Source organism: Myotis nattereri (genome assembly GCF_964212035.1).
Source record: "Myotis nattereri genome assembly, chromosome: 19".
Classification (NCBI taxonomy): domain Eukaryota; kingdom Metazoa; phylum Chordata; class Mammalia; order Chiroptera; family Vespertilionidae; genus Myotis; species Myotis nattereri.
In genome coordinates, this window is record NC_138095.1 from 19,024,136 (window position 1) to 19,044,535 (window position 20,400).

The window sequence follows — 20,400 nt, forward strand, 5'->3', positions numbered from 1 at the left end:
TAAACATATTAAAATTCTGGCTGTATTTTCAGTGCTTTCACGTTCGCATGTGATTGAGACTGAACTATTGCGAGGGAAGTAAACACAGTCGGAAGAGAAAGAGGGAGGGTGTGTTTGTGCTGCGTATGTGTGTATGCTGAGCTGTACTTTCCGCTTCTGTTGAGAGCCACATTTCTTGCCCCACGTAGACGCCTTACTTGCGCAGTGACATTTCTACAAACATTTCATTTTCAATAGCATCAAACACAAACACACTCCCCGTAAAGCCACCTGGCCCCACAGAAGCCTTTGGGATGGTGAGGTCATATTTCTGGATCGGGGAAGGAGGCCCTCCATCTGGGAAGAGACCTGCTTTTTGGATGGGAGGATGCAGAGAGCAACATTTCTAACTGGAATCACTTCTCCCATAACTGATTAGCTTTTTTTAGAAAAAAAAAAAATCCTTACTGTTAGGTCGGAGAGAGCCCAGGATCGGATACATGCAGACATGACAAGATAATGGACTTCCCCTGGAATTTCTCACAGATCAAGGTGCCAGACACAGATACCAGCTTCTTCTCCCTGAATTCACATACCCCACACAGATAAGAACTTCGTCCTGAATATTCCGCCCATTCCCTGCAGCAGAGAATTCCTCAGCTCATGTCCCCGCCCCTCACCCAACCGCAGTATAAAAAAAGCGCCCCCCTCCCTGTTGGCGTGAATCCACGTGCCCTGTCCTTGGGGTACGTGGGTCTCTCGGGGACGCAGAATAAACCTTTTCCTTTCCTTTCTTTTCTGATTCACTGGACTCTATTTCTTGCGCCGCCTCCTGAGCCACCTAACCTAACACTTACCCTTGCCGAAACCGGTTTGGCTCAGTGGATAGAGCATCGGCCTGCGAACTGAGAGGTCCCAGGTTTGATTCCGGTCAAGGGCATGCACCAGGGTTGCGGGCACATCCCCAGTGGGAGATGTGCAGGAGGCAGCTGATTGGTGTGTCTCTCTCATCAGTGTTTCTAACTCTCTATCTCTTTCCCTTCCTCTCTGTAAAAAAATCAATAAAAATGTATTTAAAAAAATTTAAAAATCCTTACCCAAGGATATTTTTTCCATTGATTTTTAGAGAGTGGAAGAGAGGGAGAGGGAGAGGGAGAAGGAGAGAGAGAGAGAGAGAGAGAGAGAGAGAGAGAGAGAGAGCCAGCCAATGGAGGCCGGGGATTGAGCCTGCAACCTAGATAGAGCAAAGGTGGAGATTTATTAAAGAACAAGTACAGACTCCCACATGGGGAGGGGGAAAGAGTCCCACAGAAGGGACTCACACATAGGGAGAGGGGAAGGATTTCACTGAGTTCCTTTTCCTTAGGGCTTATAAAGGCTGAAGATCCTGGTGCCTTGATATCCCCGGATTGGTCACTATTCCTTAGACTGGTTACTATAGTAACTCCTGAGCTCAAGGTCGAACCTCACATGGGACTTATGAGGCTCTCCCCCAGCTTCCTTCTTTATTGTTTTCCTATTCCCTTTGGGCTTTCTTCTTCTCCTTCTGGATGAAGGGCTTCTTTCCCTTTATTTTGTAAATATAGACCTTTTACTGTTCCCAGCTCCCTCATTCTATGGAAATGTGCGTGTTGCAGCTTTTCAGCTTCCCTATTCTATGGAAATATACCTTCTGCTGCTCTGCAGCCCTGTGCTTCCTCCATGGTTCTCTTAATTTCCAAATCCTGTCTTTTTCACCCCCCAAAATGCCCGTTTCATGTTTGCTTTCTGTTCTTCTGATTGATAGATTTCCACTTGTCTGTCTTCTAGCTCACTTATTCATTTTGTGTTTGCTAACCTGCTGTGATTTTTTTCTGATATGTTTTTATTTTAGTTATTGTATTATTCAGGTCTGCTGGTTCTTTATTATACTTTCTCTTTGTCCAAGTTTTCCCTAAGTTCCTCTGTTCCACTCTGAAATTTGTTGAGCATCCTCATGACCATTTCTTTGAATTCTTTATTAGGCTAATTACTTATTCTATTTTCTTAAGGTTCCCTCCTCCCCCCTCCCCCGTGGGGATTTTTCTTGTTCCTTCATTTGAGAAATATTCTTCTTCTGCTTTTTCATTTTGTTTGACTTTTTATATTTGTTTATATGAATTAGAGTGGATAACTCTTTCAGTCTAGGAGGAGTGGCCTTACGTATAAGTGTGGGTGCCTGTGGGTTTGGTAGTCAAGTAGGAGGTGTGGACGAAAGGGGCCACACGCTGACCTGACAAGCTCAGGAGAGGCCTGCATGGCAGCCTAGCAGACTCAGAGACCTAAAGTAACCACAAAGGATGGTCTGAAATTAAACTTTGACTAAAAGCAGTTATGGTGGGCAGTTATGTCCTAGGCCAGTATCTTCACTGACAAGATCAACTTTGATCCTTACTGAGCCCATTTGCCTTTTTGCCTCTAAGATAACATTCCTTTGAAGTGTCTGGGTAACTTGTAACTTCCCTTTTTCTGGAACCCCTGGGGCATAACCAAATGTTCTGGGCGCCAGGGCAGATACTACAAATTCCTTCATTATCATGTTGATTGATCCTGCACCCACCTAAGTATGTGTCCATCATTTTACTTTTTATCCTATCACAGAGGTTTCCCCCGCTTCGCTTAATCCCACCTCCTTAAATCTGTCACCAATGAATTTCATGTATAAATACGAATGTAACCCTGCCATTCTCCGGAGCACTATCTCAATTCATTGAGGTTCTGCTTCCCGGCATATGTCGACAGTTTGGCTCAAATAAACTCACAAAATTCTTTACAGGTTTCAATGGTTTTTTATGTTAACATTAATTGGCGTAGTCGGCAGGATTCCAAAGAAGCTCACCCGGGACCACCTTGCGGCCTCGGACTCGGTGCTAGGATCCAGCAAGGGGCCCATTGAGCCCCGCCGGCTCCCCGCCGTACCAAGTGAACTTGGGTGAGTTTTCTCTTGGATCCAGAACCTTCCCTTCCTTTGGTCGAAGGTCGGACTTTATTTGAGCTGTTTTAAATCCTCGAGGTGGAACCAGGGTTGATAAGACCCCAGGTTAAGGGTTCAGAGCAGAACCCAGGGTAAGGCAGGATTGGAGAAAAAAATGGGAGGCTGGGTTTGATTTCGGCTTTTTAATTAAAACGGCTTTCTGAGAGTCTGAGCAAAAAAGAAAACCTTCGCTGTATAAATGGCTTTACTAGGGGGCCACCTTAAGGCTTGGTCTGCCCGGGCCCTATACCTTTCCTGTGGTTTTAGACAGCCAGGAGACAAACTGAGGCCACATTTGACCCACTGCATAACATGTCTAGAAATTTTGCTCAGACTACAGATATTCAATAATAATAAAAAATTAACATGGGAAATTGTGCCTCCAAGGCCAGAAACTCCCGAGACACCAGCCCTCATTTAATACTCCTGATAGGAAGCCTTTACTTGCAAGTACTTTAAAATATTAACTGAGAAATGGCTAAAATGCAGTTTGTTTGGGGTACCTATGTTAATATTTTGCATGCAGAAATTAGAAAATGCCGGCTCTGAAATTAAACTGAATGAGTACATGAGAAGCATATCTTGATTTGAAAATTGGAAGCTTCTAGAGAAAAGCACAGGAAAATTTTATTCTAATAAGATGGAAATTAATAAAATTTTAGAGACTGTCTCAGAACTATTCTGAAGTTAATTAATGTCTACACCCTGTTTTTTCCTTTAGCCCATTGTTTGTTTGTTTTTTTGAATAGTCCATTGGGAATATATTGAAATTCTAGAGAGGGGAAATTCCTGAACCAGGGACAAAAGACACTGCTTTGGTAGTTTCTAATGCTGGACATTCTTTGCTGTAAACTTTAGTGTGTTCTGTGCGCCTTGATGTTTTTGTGTCTTTGTTGTAGTGAAATAGGAAAAAATTTTAAAATGTCTTTCTATTAATCATGACTTTGGGAAAATACGCCATTTGAGTCATTTGCTGAAACTTCCCCAAAGCAGGATGTGGGGAAGGGGAGAAGGGAACTCATGGTGGTCCAATATGGACGCCTCCTCCCCAAGTATTCTGATTTAAAATCTCCTTCTCGTAATTGAAAAGTTTTACAAAATTTAAAAATGCGTCTGGTACTTCTGTTCACATGTAAAGAGAAAAGCTGGTTTAAAACTAATGCGCGCAATTGTCCTCTTTTTGGACATTTAGATAGAGTTTTAAACTGGAGTCTCTTCACACATGTACAGAATAAAACCCAAGACTGATTATTTCTTAGAAAAAAAAAAAAATGGCGAATTTTACCCAGGGAAGAAATGCAGGCTTGTTCTAGCAACAAGCCTCCAAAAGAAAATTCAGTAAAATTGTCTCTGTTACAAAAATTTGCCAAAGTAAATGCCTTATAATAATAATTGGATTTGAATCTCAAGAAATTATGTAGCTACAAATTTGCTTCTTGACTTTCCCCAGAGAAAAATGGTCGTTTTAAAGTCAAGGGCTGGGCCGGGCCTGTTTTGCCAGCCTCAGGTGTGGTTTTCCAGAGCTGCTGGGAACTTGAGACCTTAGAGTTTACTGAGTCAAATGATAAAAACTTATGTCTAGGTATTTTGAAGTGACATAATACATAATGTTGATCTGAGTATGCCTCGTACGAAATCTAGAGGGTAGAATTGAATCTGTTGGTTGATTGTGTCTTATATTTTTGAAGTTTATTCTTAAAAATGTTACTGATGTTAAGGTTCGGGTTGAATTGGGAGAAATGTGTAGCTGTGGTAGCTAGATGCCTAAAATGTAGAAATTTTTGAGAAAATAATTTTTGCTTTCTCTGAAATAATTAGGAATTCAAAATATGCTGCTTATTGGTCTGATTTAAAAAAAGAAAGAAAGAAAGAAAGAAAGAAAGAGGATTAACTCTGTGATCTCAACTGAAATTCTTAATACAAAAAACCAGTTTAAATTTAATTGCAAAGAACTCGCAGAGCCAGGTGCAGACAGGAGGTTTTCAATGGGGTAGGGTAGCAGCTGTCCCATCAGGGAATGGACAGCCAAGAGTCAGGATCCCCGTGGGGGCATCTGCCAGTGATGCTCTGGTGTTTGCTTTTCACAGATTGGGAGTTTATGAATTATTTTCAATGCTGAAAACACTGCTTGCAATAAGCCATGTGCCTCATTTTAAAATCTTACATATTTATATTATAGAAAAGCAAAGTTTTTATCAAATCTACAACCATGCCACCTTTAAATTTTGTCATTTGTGGACAGCTTTATTCTGATGCATTTGTAAGGTATATTATATGTTTAGAAAAACCCATGAAAAGGACTCTGACTTAATCTAAATTGCAGGTTTGTAAGCAGGTCATATTTTTGAACTGGATGAAGATTTATAGAACTTCAAGGAATAATTGAATTCAAAACCTACTGGCAAATAATCAGGATAAACAAAAATAACTATGGGACTAAATTAATTAAGGATAATTATTCTTATGACTGTTTTAAATATTGTGGACTTTTAAATCTTTTGTTTCCCAAATATAAGGAAAAGTAAAGAGCAGACATTCTGCATTATAGGAACTTACAAAATTGGTAACAGATTCATTTCACAGTGCACTTCTGGGCGACGAAGATTTCAAAGATCATGGCTTACAACCAGGAGATTTGGTGTGTTGGAAAAGATACCAAATAAAAGACTTTCTCCAACCTCATTGGAGACGACCTTACCAGGTATTACTAACTAACCCATGTGCAGCTAAACTTAAAGGAGTTAGCTTTGGATTCACATTTCTCATTTGAAAAAGGCACCTGACTGTGAATGGACATCTACTTCCATCTCTGACACCCATCTCTATCTGGAGCGGAGATCAAAGACTTTTCAAGGACGAGAAACAGCAGAGGTCTTTCAAGGATGAGGAGTTGCTGTCCACGAAGGCAGACAGCTATCCCAAGATGACGTCAAAAAAAGGCCTGTATACTCACAAACTGATATTGCTAGCTGTGGTGATTCAAAGTTTTTAATGGGGAATGTTATCTGTCTTTATTGTTTAAGTATGTGTCTTTGTTCAAAATTATTTAGCTAGTAAAATTTCTGTTTGTGTCTCTTAAAAAAAAAAAAATATGAATGTATTGCTAATCTGAGGAATGTTAATTATTTACATGTCACCTAAAAGTTAAGGCTAAGAGTTTTAACTAGCTGGAAAGTATGGCTTAGGTGTGATGGAGGAAGGTAAAGAGAAATACTTAATGGAAGGTCTGAGGCATGGCTATGCATTTTTGAAGGCTATGCATTTTTGAAGGCTAACTTGAAAGTGTGAAATTTGTGAAGGTTTTGTATGTGATGAGAAGGAAAGAGAAATGTTGAAAGAAAGCTGAATGCATGATAGGCCAGTAAGCTGAAACAAGTAAAATAGGGAAACTGAGCAGAAATCCTATCTTTCTTAAACCAAGGACACTTGGGAGTAAATAATTTGCATTTGCCTCCCTAAACAAAGGTTAAATCATTTATGTCAATCTGATTAGTGTCATTTGCCGTCCACACCCAAGGACAAATGAAGTTAGAAAATAAGCCTTATTTTGATTAGTTCTTTTAGAATGTATGTTAAGGAATTTTAAAATTGCTCAAACCTTGCTGCCTTGGGTCCGGTTCTGCGTGTTTAAGAAGGGACAGAGTAAGGTTTAGCAGCAGGAGTGAAGAGGCAGGCAGGGCAGGAGCAGGCCAGAAGAAGCTGGCAAGGCCATCCAAACCACCTAGCCACTATTGGCCAGAGCCGCCTCGGACTGGCAACAGCTGACTCTGACGAGGACAGACTGGGCTCTTTCCAAATGGGCCCCCATGAGTCGATGGTTGAAATGAAAATCGGGGGCCAGACTGGGAACTTTATGGTTGATACAGGGGCAGAGCACTCGGTAGTTACTCAGAAGGTAGCTCCCCTCTCAGGACAGGAAGTCACCATTATTGGAGCTACCGGGACCACAGCTGCAGACTGTTCTGCCACCCCCTCTGATGTCAGTTAGGCGGCTACCAGGTGGTTCATGAATTCCTGTATTTGCCAGAATGCCTGTACCCCTTTCTTGGACGTGATCTCTTACAGAAATTACAAGCCACCCATAAGCTTGTTCGAGACGCCCTGCGAATGCCATCTCGGACTCTGTACATCCTTTCCAGCCTGGGGACTCGGTGTGGGTTAATAAGTTCACAACCTAAGGACTCACCCCAACTTGGAAAGGATTATACACTGTCGCCTGCAGACCTGGCTACACCACTCCCAGCTCCTGCACCAGGAAACGGCCTTGATCCCGGCAGCCAGCGGCCTCACCCATGAGAGCCAGGAGGGGGCTCGACGTCCGCAAGAGTGGAACTGGACTTCAGTGAGGACAGTACTAATGGGGACCATGGCACTAGGGCACTTGGTAACTGTAAGAACATTTTCTTTTCTAGCCAGTGAGAAAGTCCAGGGACAAGTGGGGCTAGATGCACAAGGGGACAGAAGAGCAGGAACAGAATAGAGAATGCCCCTAAAAGAAGTGGGGTGAGTAAATGAAAATCAAATGTGCCAAGCTGGCAGTTTAGAAAAATTAATTCAGTCAAACTAGTTGTAGTTAGAGGGTAGTACAATCCCCTAACTAGTAAAGATGAGTCCATGATTTGGCTCATGTACATAAAACCAGTAGGGAATGAAGTGTGGTACATATTTGCTTTGCTTAGCAGTGGAAAAGTTATTTTGATTTTCTGAATTGTATACATCATCCCATTCAATTGAATGACCATCCCATTGATTGTTATCTTACTGGTTTTGGAAAGCACGTTCTTCTGTACCTGGGAAACAGGACAGCGCAATTATCCTAGGTTGTTTTAGTGACCACAGATAATGCATTCCAGTTGACTCAGTGGTCCCAAGGCCAGGGCAGCACAATTACTCTAAATTTAATGAGTTCCTGGCAACTCAGTGGTCTCAAGACCCGAGGGCTCTGGATAAGGTGTTTCTGTCAATCCAGTGACCCCGAGACCCAGAACTATAATTCTGCTTCTGTAAACTGTTCTTTTGTGAACCAGGTTCCTCATTCCAAACCCTGGGATGTAACCAAGACCTTTGTGATTTTTGTGTTCATGATATGTAAATGTTATACTAGATGCAGAAAAGCAAAACAAACAGCAAAAAGACTCGGATCATGATGGCTCAAAAATTAGAAATGATCCAGAATACTTTTTAACCAGGACGTATAGGACCTGACTGCCTCCCATTTACCTGCCCTTTTTTTAATAATAATAATTCGACCTTAAATGCCATCCAAGGTTATGGTCTTGCCCCACCCCCAGTGGTCCACCTGTTCAGCAAGACATGCTGACACCGAGACATCCTAGGAATGAGCCTTCCTAGCACCGTGGGACTCCATTATCCAACCAAAAGGTTGGTCATCAATGCATCCTTTGGATTGATTTATGACCAAAAGGGGGATGTGTGGACGAAAGGGGCCACACGCTGACCTGACAAGCTCAGGAGAGGCCTGCATGGCAGCCTAGCAGACTCAGAGACCTAAAGTAACCACAAAGGATGGTCTGAAATTAAACTTTGACTAAAAGCAGTTATGGTGGGCAGTTATGTCCTAGGCCAGTATCTTCACTGACAAGATCAACTTTGATCCTTACTGAGCCCATTTGCCTTTTTGCCTCTAAGATAACATTCCTTTGAAGTGTCTGGGTAACTTGTAACTTCCCTTTTTCTGGAACCCCTGGGGCATAACCAAATGTTCTGGGCGCCAGGGCAGATACTACAAATTCCTTCATTATCATGTTGATTGATCCTGCACCCACCTAAGTATGTGTCCATCATTTTACTTTTTATCCTATCACAGAGGTTTCCCCGCTTCGCTTAATCCCACCTCCTTAAATCTGTCACCAATGAATTTCATGTATAAATACGAATGTAACCCTGCCATTCTCCGGAGCACTATCTCAATTCATTGAGGTTCTGCTTCCCGGCATATGTCGACAGTTTGGCTCAAATAAACTCACAAAATTCTTTACAGGTTTCAATGGTTTTTTATGTTAACAGAGGCAAGTGGGTGACTAAGGCAGCTGAAGCCCTGGCGCCAGGTGGGGAGGACAGGTGCATATAATAATGCCTTGTTGGTCCTGTTTACGTCTTTTAATGTGCTTTGAACACCTTGCAGGTGGGCCAGAGCGCCTGGATAGACCTCCCCACCTGCCTTATGGAGGTGGAGGCAGACATAAACCACGTGCTCACATGCACCTCCCACCCTGGACAATTTTCGCAGTTCCTGGAGAGCTTCCACGTCTCCCCAGTCTTCTCCTTGCAGTTCCTTGGCTGCTGCTCGTACAGAAAGTGGTCTGGTGTAGAAGCAACCTCTGCGCAGGCCGTATGTGCTGGGTGGTTTGGGGAAGGTGCTTGGAGCTGAGTAGGCACTTCAGGTGCCTGGAGAAAGAACCGCTGGGCTGGAGCAGCCTCCGCAGAGCTGCCCCATTGTTCCCTCTCACTCCCTTTGTTGGGAAGCAAGACTTTCCAGGCAACGTACCAGTGGACCGCTGCCGAGATAATCTTGCAGGTAGGCCAAAGCATCAGAACAGAGCTTTTCAACTTTTGTCATGTTAAATACAGTATGTCTTGGTGTGGGTCTCTTTGAGCTCATCTTGTTTGGAGTCCTGTGCTTCTTGGACCTGGATGTCTGTTCCTTTCCCAGGTTGGGACGGTTTAAGGGACCTCTGGGATAGCATCAGGCAGCTGGAAGAAGGCCGCTCCCAGAGGCTCCCGCGGCTTCCCAGCCTTCTCCATTCCATCTCATTTTCTTACTTGTTGCCAGAAGCTGTTCATTCAGTGCTCAGTTGCCTCACAGATGTAATTGCGACCTATGCATGTGTATATTTGATTTTGTTCAAGGAAGGGGTGAGTTCAGCATCCTCTTACACCACCACCACCCTGGACCTCCAAAATAAAATTAATATTTTGTTTCCTTAAACACCTCCCTCCCTAAAATAATTGTAATTGTCTACCGTATTGAAGCATAATGCTCTTCTAGTAGGAGAACTAATATATACTTTGTGCCATCGAGTGCCAGCGTCTTTACATCTGTGTTATGTTTGAACCTGTGGTGTTGTTTTCACTCTCCCAGTTCACTAACGGGGCTTCGGCTATTCAGGCATTTTAAGAATCCTGTAAGGAAAAGCAAGGGAACACTGGGGAGAACCCAGGCCTGTCTCATGCCAACAGCCACACATCGTGTCTTTCTCTGGGCCTCTAATCTATCTTAATACTTTTCTCTCTCTCATAAGGTGTTATTTTGGTTAATGTTTTCATTGTTGTCATTACATGATCTGTGTTTGTGCTCTGCGTTAGGTAATGATTACCGATGAGTGTACCAGTGGAGAGAGGCAGGGATTCAGGAATCCTGGGTCCCAACCCTACCTCCACTGCTGCCTTGTCGTTTTTGACTGTGGGCCTCTCTCTTCATCTGCAGTCTCTTTAGGAAATCCAGGTCCTATTTTAGTCCCATCATCTCCCCAAGATTATTTTCAGATCCATTTTCTCTCAGTCTTCCATCCATAAACAAAAACAACAATAACAAAGATTGCTAATATTTTGTGGAAATATTTTTAAATAGAATATGCAAGCATACTTTGAAAATAGAAATTCTACTTAGAGAAAGATGCACAAGTGTTAGTTTTGTCAGATCTGCCCACAAATGGTGGTCACAGAATAATTTGTTTGCAAGGGACCTCAAATTCATTGACTTTATGTCCCTACCACTTATCCCTTATATCATCCGAATCTAAAGCTTCTACAGAATTGTGGGAATGACCTGCACACAATGGACATTGGGTCACGATTCTCAGAGCAGCAAAGGGCAGAGTATATGGGTGAGTGGCTCTGAGCGCTTAGCAGTGATTCAAGCAACAGTCTCTGTCCTTCTTCTGGACAATAAATCAAGGACTCTAGCTTTTGAGGCTGCCAACTCAACACCTTTTATAGGCACTTAATTCACTCAGAAATTAAAAAATATATATATATATACACACCTTAGAGAATGTACCATTATTCTTCAGTATGACACATGATTTGATTTTAAGCCTTTATATGTGTCTTCTATATCCTGTTGTGGTTAGAATCAGTCAAATGTCTGTGATGAATAGCTCTTTCTGCCTAGGCCATTTACCTCCCACATAGACTCCTCAAAGAATCTTTATTTTTCCTTCCTCTGCAAAACTCATCAATGTAGTTTAGGGGGGCAGCACGTGGACAAGTCATGTGTTTGATAGGAGTATTACACCATGCCCTCTTAGCACTAGAACTCTGGTTTCCTGCTTTGCACAGCAATATTCAGAATAACTAAGAAGACCGAGTCACTCATCACTGGTGGCAAAACTTTGTCGTTGCCTCCCCTTCCCCCAACTCCTTTGTTCTCACATTCTTTCATAACGAAACCCTGTACCCTGAGGTGTCCATGATAGACGAGTTAATTGATCCACCTTTACCAGGTATAGTTGCATTTTTAAAGATTGGAACCTTCAGTTCCAGAGAGAACAATTGTGGCATACATGTGTAGCCAGGGTGTACTTTTTGGGCAGAGGAGACTTTACAAGTAGCCATTCAATCGAACCTTGAACTAAGGAATCTTTCTGGAAAAAAAAGGAAGAAAGAAAGAAAAAGAAATAAAGGAAGAAAGAAAGAAAGAATGAACACTGGGCAAGGAGCCAAAATATTAATTCTACTCCCAGTTCTACTTCTAACAGGTATGAATCTAAGCATATGATTGCCCGCTCTGGACAGCAGTTCTCAGAGAAAAATGGAAATGCCTCTGAATTCTGTTTACCTCCAACCTTCCCCAAATTGGCTGGTAGAGCTCAGCATGTTTTTAGATAGCATTAATATAATATGAGGCCAGATGATTCAGAACTACAGAAATCTTTTCTCAGACCAATTCTCCCTCCTCATAAAGTCTTCAAATTAAACATTTACCTGGAGGGAAGTGGTCAAAAGCTTATTCGTTAGCCACATTTTCTTGTCAGATAGGCTGAGCCATCGACCCCAATGGAGGAAAGGGGGGCTGTTCCAGAGAACCCCCCCCCCAATCCTTCCACCTTCCTCTGGGTTCAGCCTGACTCCCACCATTGCACTCTGCTGTATGATCAATTGCCTGGTGGGCAGCAGACTGCAAAGAAGAGGTTGCCAGGGCCCATGTGCGTGCCAGAGTCACCTGTGTGTGACCTGCACAAAGCCCCCACATCTGCCCAGTTAGCGTGGCAGAAGCAGGAGCTGGGCAGCTGTCCTAGACTAGAGGCTGGGGAGGGGGAGCCCTCTGAGGGCGTGATTTCATTTACTGTGCAGTCATCCTTATTCTCCTCCAGAAACACCAATTTCCCCCCCTCTCAGAATCAAGCAGCTAAACATATGTATTTATTTCAAAGGTATTTCAAACCTCTTAGATGTCCGAGACCCTGCAGTTTAGGCCCAAACTACCTGCATTCTTGGTCTCTTGAAAACACAGACTCACACCCACCCAAGGTGGCTCACCCTGATCTCCACAAACTCCATCCATGCTCAACTCCGACCATCAGCTCAGGGATTCTCCGCAGTTGAACGAGCTCCCACCTTCTGTTATTGAACTCTGATCACGGCTGGTGTCCTTTTGGTAGCTCTCACTGACCATGCCAGGCTGCCCCGATCTTTTTTGCTTTGAGTCTCAGTTTCCTTTGACATGAAGCCAAGTGTGGGGGAAAGAGCAGGGTCTTGTGTATACAGGAGGCCTTCCCAATCACTACCTGTGCACGATGGACAACTTAGCTAACTGCTCTACTTGCAAATTAAGGGTAATAGTATTCACCGTGTAGGGACCCTATAGTGGCTAAGTAAGAAGGCACACACTAAATGCCCCACAGTGCCTGGCATGTGGAGAGGTTCATTGTATGGTGGTTTATTCCCTCCACTGAGCCTTCAGGAGGAGGAAGAATATGCTCTGTCTTGATTCTGTCTATTTATTTTTGTTCCAGCTTGATAATCACACTGACTATTTAAAAAAAAATAATAAAGGGCCTCAAGATGACTACATCTCTACCTAAGGTTTTGGATAGTACCGAGATATTTGCAATAATATATCAGGGAAAGTACTGTGGGAGGAGAGGGGAGCCAAGGAAATCTGTCTTGACCTGCTCTCCACATGGATCCTTTCAGGCCAGAACTAGCATGTCAAACTCATGGCCACGAGTTTGACATGCTTGGGCCAGAGCCTTTCAGTTGCAATTGACAGAAGTTCAGTTCAAATAACCTAAGGATGCCAGATGCATACTGGACCTCTTGGGGTGACTGAGATTTCTAGATATGTCTACTTACTGTATATACCCGAAGCTAATACAATATTAATGCTGACTGTAACTAAAACATAAAAAGTAAAAGTTGAAAAATAACCTAAGCAAGTAAGGACCTGGGAAGCCTTGCAGGGTGTGTGTCTGCCTTCGAGCAGGACTGGTCCCACTTTCTTGTTTATTTATGTAGTTAAATGTGTGGGGGTAACACTGGTTAAGAACATTACATAGATGCAATGTGTATGGCTTTACAGTACAACATCTGTACACTCGATTGTGTACTCACCACCCAAATCTGACTGGTCCCACCAACAGTGATGCTCTCTTCTCTTCATTCTACTTTCTTTTCTGGTGACTTCATTTCCTTGCAGACTTTCTCCACCTGTTAGGAAAGCTATCCCTCTGGGAGCAGTACCTCTTTTCAAAAGCACCTAGAGCCCAGTCAGTGTGGCTCAATGGTTGAGCATTGACCTATGAACTGGGAGGTTACGGTTCGATTCCAGGTCCAGCCACATGCCAAGGTTGTGGGCTCGATCCCCAATGGGAGGCATGTAGGAGTGGTAGCAGATTGATGGTTTTCTCTCATCATTGATGTTTCTATCTCTCTCTCCCTCTCCCTTCCTCTCTGAAATCAATAAAAATATATTTTTAAAACCCCCCACAAAAAACAAACAGACAAAAAAAAAAAAGCAAAACAAAAAGCACCTATAAAACTCTCAGGGGAAAAACAAACGGATGAGGTCAGGGTCATTTGCTCACTCCTATACCAAGTGGGTGGCTGCCCCAGTCTAACCCTAAGGGACTGATGTCCTGAGGATGAACAGCAGAGGGGAATGTGCTGGGCACCCAAAGGCAAGAGCTCCCAGTCTCACCCTAGCCGGTTTGGCTCAGTGGATAGAGCGTTGGCCTACAGACTGAAGGGTCCCAGGTTCGATTCCGGTCAAGGGCACGTGCCTTGGTTGCGGACACATCCCCGGTAGGAGGTGTGCAGGAGGCAACTGATTGATGTTTCTCTCTCATCAATGTTTCTAACTCTCTATCCTTCTCCCTTCATCTCTGTAAAATAGCAATAAAATATATTTTTAAAAAATAAAAAAAGGAGCTCCCAGTCTCCTGCAGAGCCCAGAGGAAACTTTGTGGCGATAAGCCTCCTGAAGGCAGTGGCCCTTTCTGGGGAGTTCTTACTGAGTATTATCCAGTCCAGCGATTCGTTTTCCCCCAGTCAGCTGCTTGCAAAGACCTAGGAGCCGACGTGTTAGATGTTGTACGAGGGCTTTCATAGCCCTCATTTTGCTTAATTCACATCAACGCTGTCAAGTAGATGTGTCATTATTTCCACTTTAAGGACAAGATGGGAGGAGATGAGATGATATGAGAAAATTGAGGACCACAGAATTGAGGCTGATAAATGGAATTAGACTCAGATCCAGGTCCTCTGATTTTTAAATGTTAAACTCTTTCCCTTAAACTCCTACTATGCCCTGTTGTTTCTTTTTGAAATGATGATGATAATTCATAGAAATCAAGGCCCGATGACTGTGACGATAATTCCAGTTGGGAAACACTAAAATTGCTTCTTTTGTGGGAATGCAGATTTAAATTTCGGTGTCCTTAATCTCTGTGCTGTGAGGCATTAGACTTTCATCTCACTATTAGCTTAAGCAAATGATCAATAAATTGGGAAATCTCCTGCTCTGAGTCAAATCCTCAAAATAGACCCCACGTAATTACACGATTCGTACCCTAGACCCATCCCATGCATATCCAAGTGACCTGCTGTGGATCCGGGTCCCAGATGGCTTTCCAGGGAGAGCCCCTTGAAGAGATAGGGGACTGCCTCCTTCCTGCCAGGGCTTTCTCCCTCCTTTAAGTGACATTGAAAGTCAGAGCTGGAGCCTACTCCCCCCTCCCCCCTCCCCCCCCCCCCCCCCCCCGTGTGGGGAGGGAAGGCCAGCCCCCTCCCCAGGGCTGGGCTGTCCCAGCCTCTGAGTGTGTGAGATCCACCACAGCTCTGAGCCTCAGCCAGGCGGCCGGCCACAGCGGGCGGATGGCAGCGCAGAGCACTGGCTTTTGTTAAGTCCTGAACATTATTTCAGTGCAGCTCAAGCTCCCGCAGGTCTTTCCATAATAGCGGAGAAAAAGAAAATACACTCTCCCCCCTAACTCCCCCCGGCCCCGCCCTGCACCACGCATACCTGCCTCCTCCTCCCCTCCTCCTCTTCCTCCTCCTTCTGCCCCCCCTTCTACCTCTTTCACTTCCTTCTCCTCTTTGTCCTCCTCCTCCTCTGCCTCCTCACTGGGCTGCCCTCTGCCAGTCCTCTGGCCTGTCCACCATGTGTGTAGGATTGGCCATCCCTCCTCCCAGGGCTGAGGGCGGCTGTCAGGGTTCAGCTGCATTTGGACAGCAGGGCAGCCAGGACTCACTGGGTGGTTCCAGGCGGTGACAGGTGTGCGTGGAGGCCGAATACAGAGAATCAATCCCTATTTGTACCAGCTCACCACACACCATGCCGAATCCTCAGCTACCCGAGGATGAGACGTTTATGAAATGCCATCCGAGTTGCCCTTTCCTCTGAAGTTAAATACCTCCTCTCCTTCCCTTTTCTTATCCCTTATTTCTCATGTCTCCTCCTTAGTCCTTATCTGCAAACGGAAAAGTCATTTCTGTAATAGAGTTCTCTGAACGTCAAGAACGCCCCGGGAGAGAATCCCGTTCTGCCTGGAATGTGAGGTCTCTTTCCTGACATTCACTTTGTCTTAGGACCCTTCATCCTCCTCTGACCCTCGAACTGGGAAGCAAATGGTGCATAACGTGCATCTGGCCGATCCAGGAGGCAAACGTGGTCCCGCAGACACCTGATTAGACGTGCCCGAGCCTCCTGACACAGAGGAAGGAACTTTGATTGCTGAGTAAGGAACTGCAATTGCAAAGCATTCCCTTCCAATCATAGCTTCCCCCCAATCAGCTTCTCTAGCCATTGCGTCACTCACTCGTAGCCATAGCGACTCCCCAGCCCAGCCGCAGACACCCTGACAGGCCAGGTCCCAGGTACCCACTGCGGGAGGCCACTGGCTGCCGCAATAGAGTAGCCCAGCGCTGAGGCCTGAGAGCCCCTGAAGCAAGAATGGAAAATAGAAAGGAAAAATGCTGACTGCGTCAATGTGACCCATTTCATTAGGTTGAACGAAAGCCTTCTGTGGATAGGCTAGGATCAGCTTTGCAATCTGGAATGGCACCAGCAAGCTGCCGAATGATCCACAGGCCCGTGGGGGTGACATTGGGGTGCACTCCACGCCAAAGGGGGGCGGGGAGGTGGCCTCTTCAGGAGGTGAACTGCGTGCTTTTGAGAACATGAAGGCCACTGGGACATGTTTCTCTGTGTTGTAACTCTGAGCATTGAAAGAGATATGGCTCTCTAGATAGTACAGCACTTAGCAGCACTCAGAGTCCAAATTAGGCTTTTGGTTCAGCAATCCCCAGGGATATATTCAGCCTTAGTGAAGGCACAAAGCAAGTTCCGAAGGAATCTCAGCAGGAGCCTGGGTTCACGTCGCCCCTCCAAATAGCACTCCGAAGACTGCATCCATCTCATTCTGTTTAAAATAGTAAAACAAGCGAAGATGAGCTGGTGGTGGTGACGGATGGTGATGGTTGTAATGGAGCTGTCATCTGCTATCCCCGTTTCAGAGATGGGCTTGAGATGACTCCACCAAAGTCCCATAGCCCCTTGGGGACAGAGCTGGGTTTGAAGTAGCCAGATGCAGCCTGGTCTTGGTCAACAAGCCACGTTGAAGGTGACAAGTGTGTGCTGAGTGTGCTTGCCATGTGCCAGGCATGGTTACACGGTTGGTGTGGAGAGGGTAACTAACATGGATTAGAAACCGTGCCAGCGTACATTGTTTTATCTCTTAAAAAATTTTTTTATTACAACATAGCAGGGCAAGATGGGGGATCTTAGGTGTCAGGAGCCCAGATGTAGGTGGTACATTTTCACGTCTAGTTTAATTGATGGTACCCCTTGCCTGCAGTATTATTTCCTCTGCCTCAGACCTAGCCTCTACTTCACTTTCACCATCTCTATTGGACTTTTAACAACTATCCTAGAAAATGCCCACCCATCACTTCTTTGCATTCTGATCAGAGTGACTATGTGTACCAACCATCGGCAACTCAGTTCATTCTTAGAGCAAAATATTGGCTTTCCTATACCTCAATTGATATATATGGTGTTTCATATCATTTGTAATCTCATATGCTATTAACATAGCAAAGAGGTTATAGATAAGAATGTCTGATATGTGCTTGAATCCCTCACCGTATTTAGTAGAAGATAGTAGTTTAGAAGTTGGTCTGAGGGACAAATGTTTGGGTTCGAATCCTGGCTCCATTGCTACCAGCTGTGTAGCTGTGGACACATTTTCTTTGTGACTCAATGTCATCATCTAAAAAAATGGGGGTAATTGCCCCCCTTCATAGGAATTAATGAGGAAAATGCGTGCAAAATAGGAACTCTCTTTCCTGGCACCTAGCAAAGGCTCAATAAATATCAACTAGACTTGTTAATGTGTTACTGCTGCCACACGTGTGGGTGCTTAGTAAGAAAGTGGGACATGTACAGATTTATTGCAGTTTAGGGTAAGGGCATTTACAAACGTTAGTGTCTCTGCCTATCTGGGTAGGAAGGAAAGAGGATGGTCTTCATTGTCAATCTGGAGGGAGAGGGGCGGTGGTAAGAGCAAGCCATCTTTCCTTCTGCCCTGGGCTGCTAATGCCCCTGCCACAGCCATTCTGAAGCATTGCACTGCGCATGGCTCTATGCTGGACACGGCACAAGAAGACTTGTAGGGAGTTAAAAACTTTGTTCCCTGGGAGCTTACAAAATCAAGAACATTTTGATGGACATGTGAATTAGGACACAGTGGCAGGGGAAAAGTCCATTAACATAAAACACCTTTAAAATGGAAAGAAGCCTTAGACACTATTTTAATTGTCTAATTTTACAGATGGGAGGCCAAGGTGGACAGACGTCAAACGACATGCCCACAGTCCCCAGGTTTGTGGGGGATGAGATGGGGATCCAGGTCTCCAGACCCCACTGCTCCTTCCGCTCAAGGTCCCTGGGCCGCACACCTGCAGGGGCCACACCCATGCAGAACACAGGTGGATGGCGCCTCTGAGAAGTGGGCAATGCAGTCCCATTTCCGTACTCTCCTCAATATAAACAGCAGACATACGTACTTTTGCGTTATGTAAAGAATATATACACTAAAGTTATAATGGGGTTGCAAGGAAATATAATAATTAGCTGTGGAGATCTGGAAGAAATGATTCAAAAATGTGTGTCGAGGCATTGTAACGGCATGAATTTGTCCCAGTCAGCCAGGGACGATTCTGGGAATTTCTGTTCCCATCATATAACGTGCTTCCCATAGGAAGGAATTAGAAATTTGAATCATTAACTGCAAAGGCCTTAGAGTTCGAAGGTCTCTCAAGAAGTCAGTACAACCCTAGCCAGCTTGGCTCAGTGGATAGAGCATCGGCCTGCGGATTGAAGGGTCCCATGTTCAATTCTGGTCAAGGGCACATGCCCAGGTTGTGGGCTTGATCCCCAGTACGAGGCATGCAGGAGGCAGCCTATCAGTGGTTCTCTCTTACCATTGATGTTTCTATCTCTCCCTCTCTGAAATCAATAAAATTTTTTTTTAAAAGAAGTCAGTACACCCATTCGATTGTTTCTGTCTGATTTTTATTCTCCCCCATCACCAAAAAGATGAATGTCTGCAACTGAGGACATTTTATAACCACACAGGGAGTCTATTCTCAGAAAGTCCTTCCGCATGTCTAACTTCAATCTCTCTTGCTGCAGTTTAAACCGCAGCACTTCTATTATTCCTTTCAGTGAATGTAGATTAACCGAGGCATGTCGAATAAACTCATCCCTTGTTCTCACTTGGAGAAGGTTTTTCTGTATTCAGACTGCAGTCCTTTTCAAATCTCAGAAGCCTTATTCCTTTACATGGTGTCATATACACATGGATGACTTTAGGAAATAAATTAAGTGAATGAAAAATAGGCTAATACCGAACCAAGGGCGACGGGAGAAGAAAAATAAGCTGTTTTATTATTTTCAAAGCAACTAAGTAGAAGGTTGATTGGGAAAATAGAAGGGGGGGGGGAGAGAAGAAAAAAAATACACCCTGTCATTGAATGATATTTTTATCAGAGAAGAAAATAGGTACCAAGAAATGAGATTTGACTTCTCTTTGCAAGTTTCACTGAGCATGAAAATGTCCCTTTAAATTTTCCCGTAAGCCGTTGCTGGCTGTGGGATTTTTCCAGTGCAAAGGGAATCTGAGTTCAGGAGGCCAAAGAACGCCAGAAGGAAAGGGATTTTTTGATGCTGGGGGCTCTGAGACTGTCAGTTTAAAAAATGAAAGTAATATAGAAGGGCCAAAGTGGCATTTATCATTCCATCTCTCCAGGCTCCTGTCTCTTTAATCAGCTAGCCTGATTTGCCCAGTAAATGATTCCTGAGTGTGTGTGTGTGTGTGCGTGTGTGTGTGTGTGCGTGTGCCCGCGCGCGGGTGTTGTAGCTCTGTCAATCCTTGGATTAGAACCAATGATTGCAGCTTGTAGGAGGGCTGTCCAGGGCCAGATTGTACGATGTGTCTCGGTGCCAGAGTATGAGTAGAGATAATTACTGAGAAGTCACACTCTCTCACACCCTCGGCTGGCTTTCTTGTTGTGTCCTTCAGCAACACAGTGGATTTACATCTCCTTCCAGGAGCTGGAGAGCGACGCAATCTGTCAGGAAAGAAAGGAAGAAAAAACCGAACCTGACAAAAAAGAAGAAAAAGAAGAAGAAGAAGAGAAAAAAAAAAGGCATGAAAACCATCCAGGCAAAAATGCACAATTCTATCTCTTGGGCAATCTTCACGGGGCTGGCTGCTCTGTTTCTCTTTCAAGGTAAGCGCTTGCTATTGATTTGCCTACAGTAGACCCAGGGATGGTAACGGAGTGCTTTATGCGAGTCGCAGACTCCCCGGTCGGCTCTGCTGCGCGGTTTGCAGGTGGAGGAGAGAGCGTTTAAACAGCATGGCTGGGACTTCATCCTCCCTACCAGGCTGTGAGACTATTGA

At 44.4% G+C, this 20,400-nt stretch overlaps 1 protein-coding gene across 4 annotated transcripts in view; it reads left to right on the forward strand.

Annotated features, from left to right (window-relative positions):
• Positions 1-19,638: 19,638 nt before the first annotated feature.
• Positions 19,639-20,400, forward strand: part of NTM (neurotrimin) — an 857,156-nt gene continuing 856,394 nt past the window's right edge. Inside the window, exon 1 of one of the 4 annotated variants that reach the window (XM_081113622.1) lies at positions 19,639-20,227. In XM_081113622.1, coding sequence (XP_080969748.1) covers positions 20,146-20,227 — 82 coding nt within the window. In that variant the 5' untranslated portion in view covers positions 19,639-20,145. The remainder of the gene's footprint in view (positions 20,228-20,400) is intronic. The other 3 variants (XM_081113623.1, XM_081113620.1, XM_081113621.1) reach the window with 3 other exon arrangements.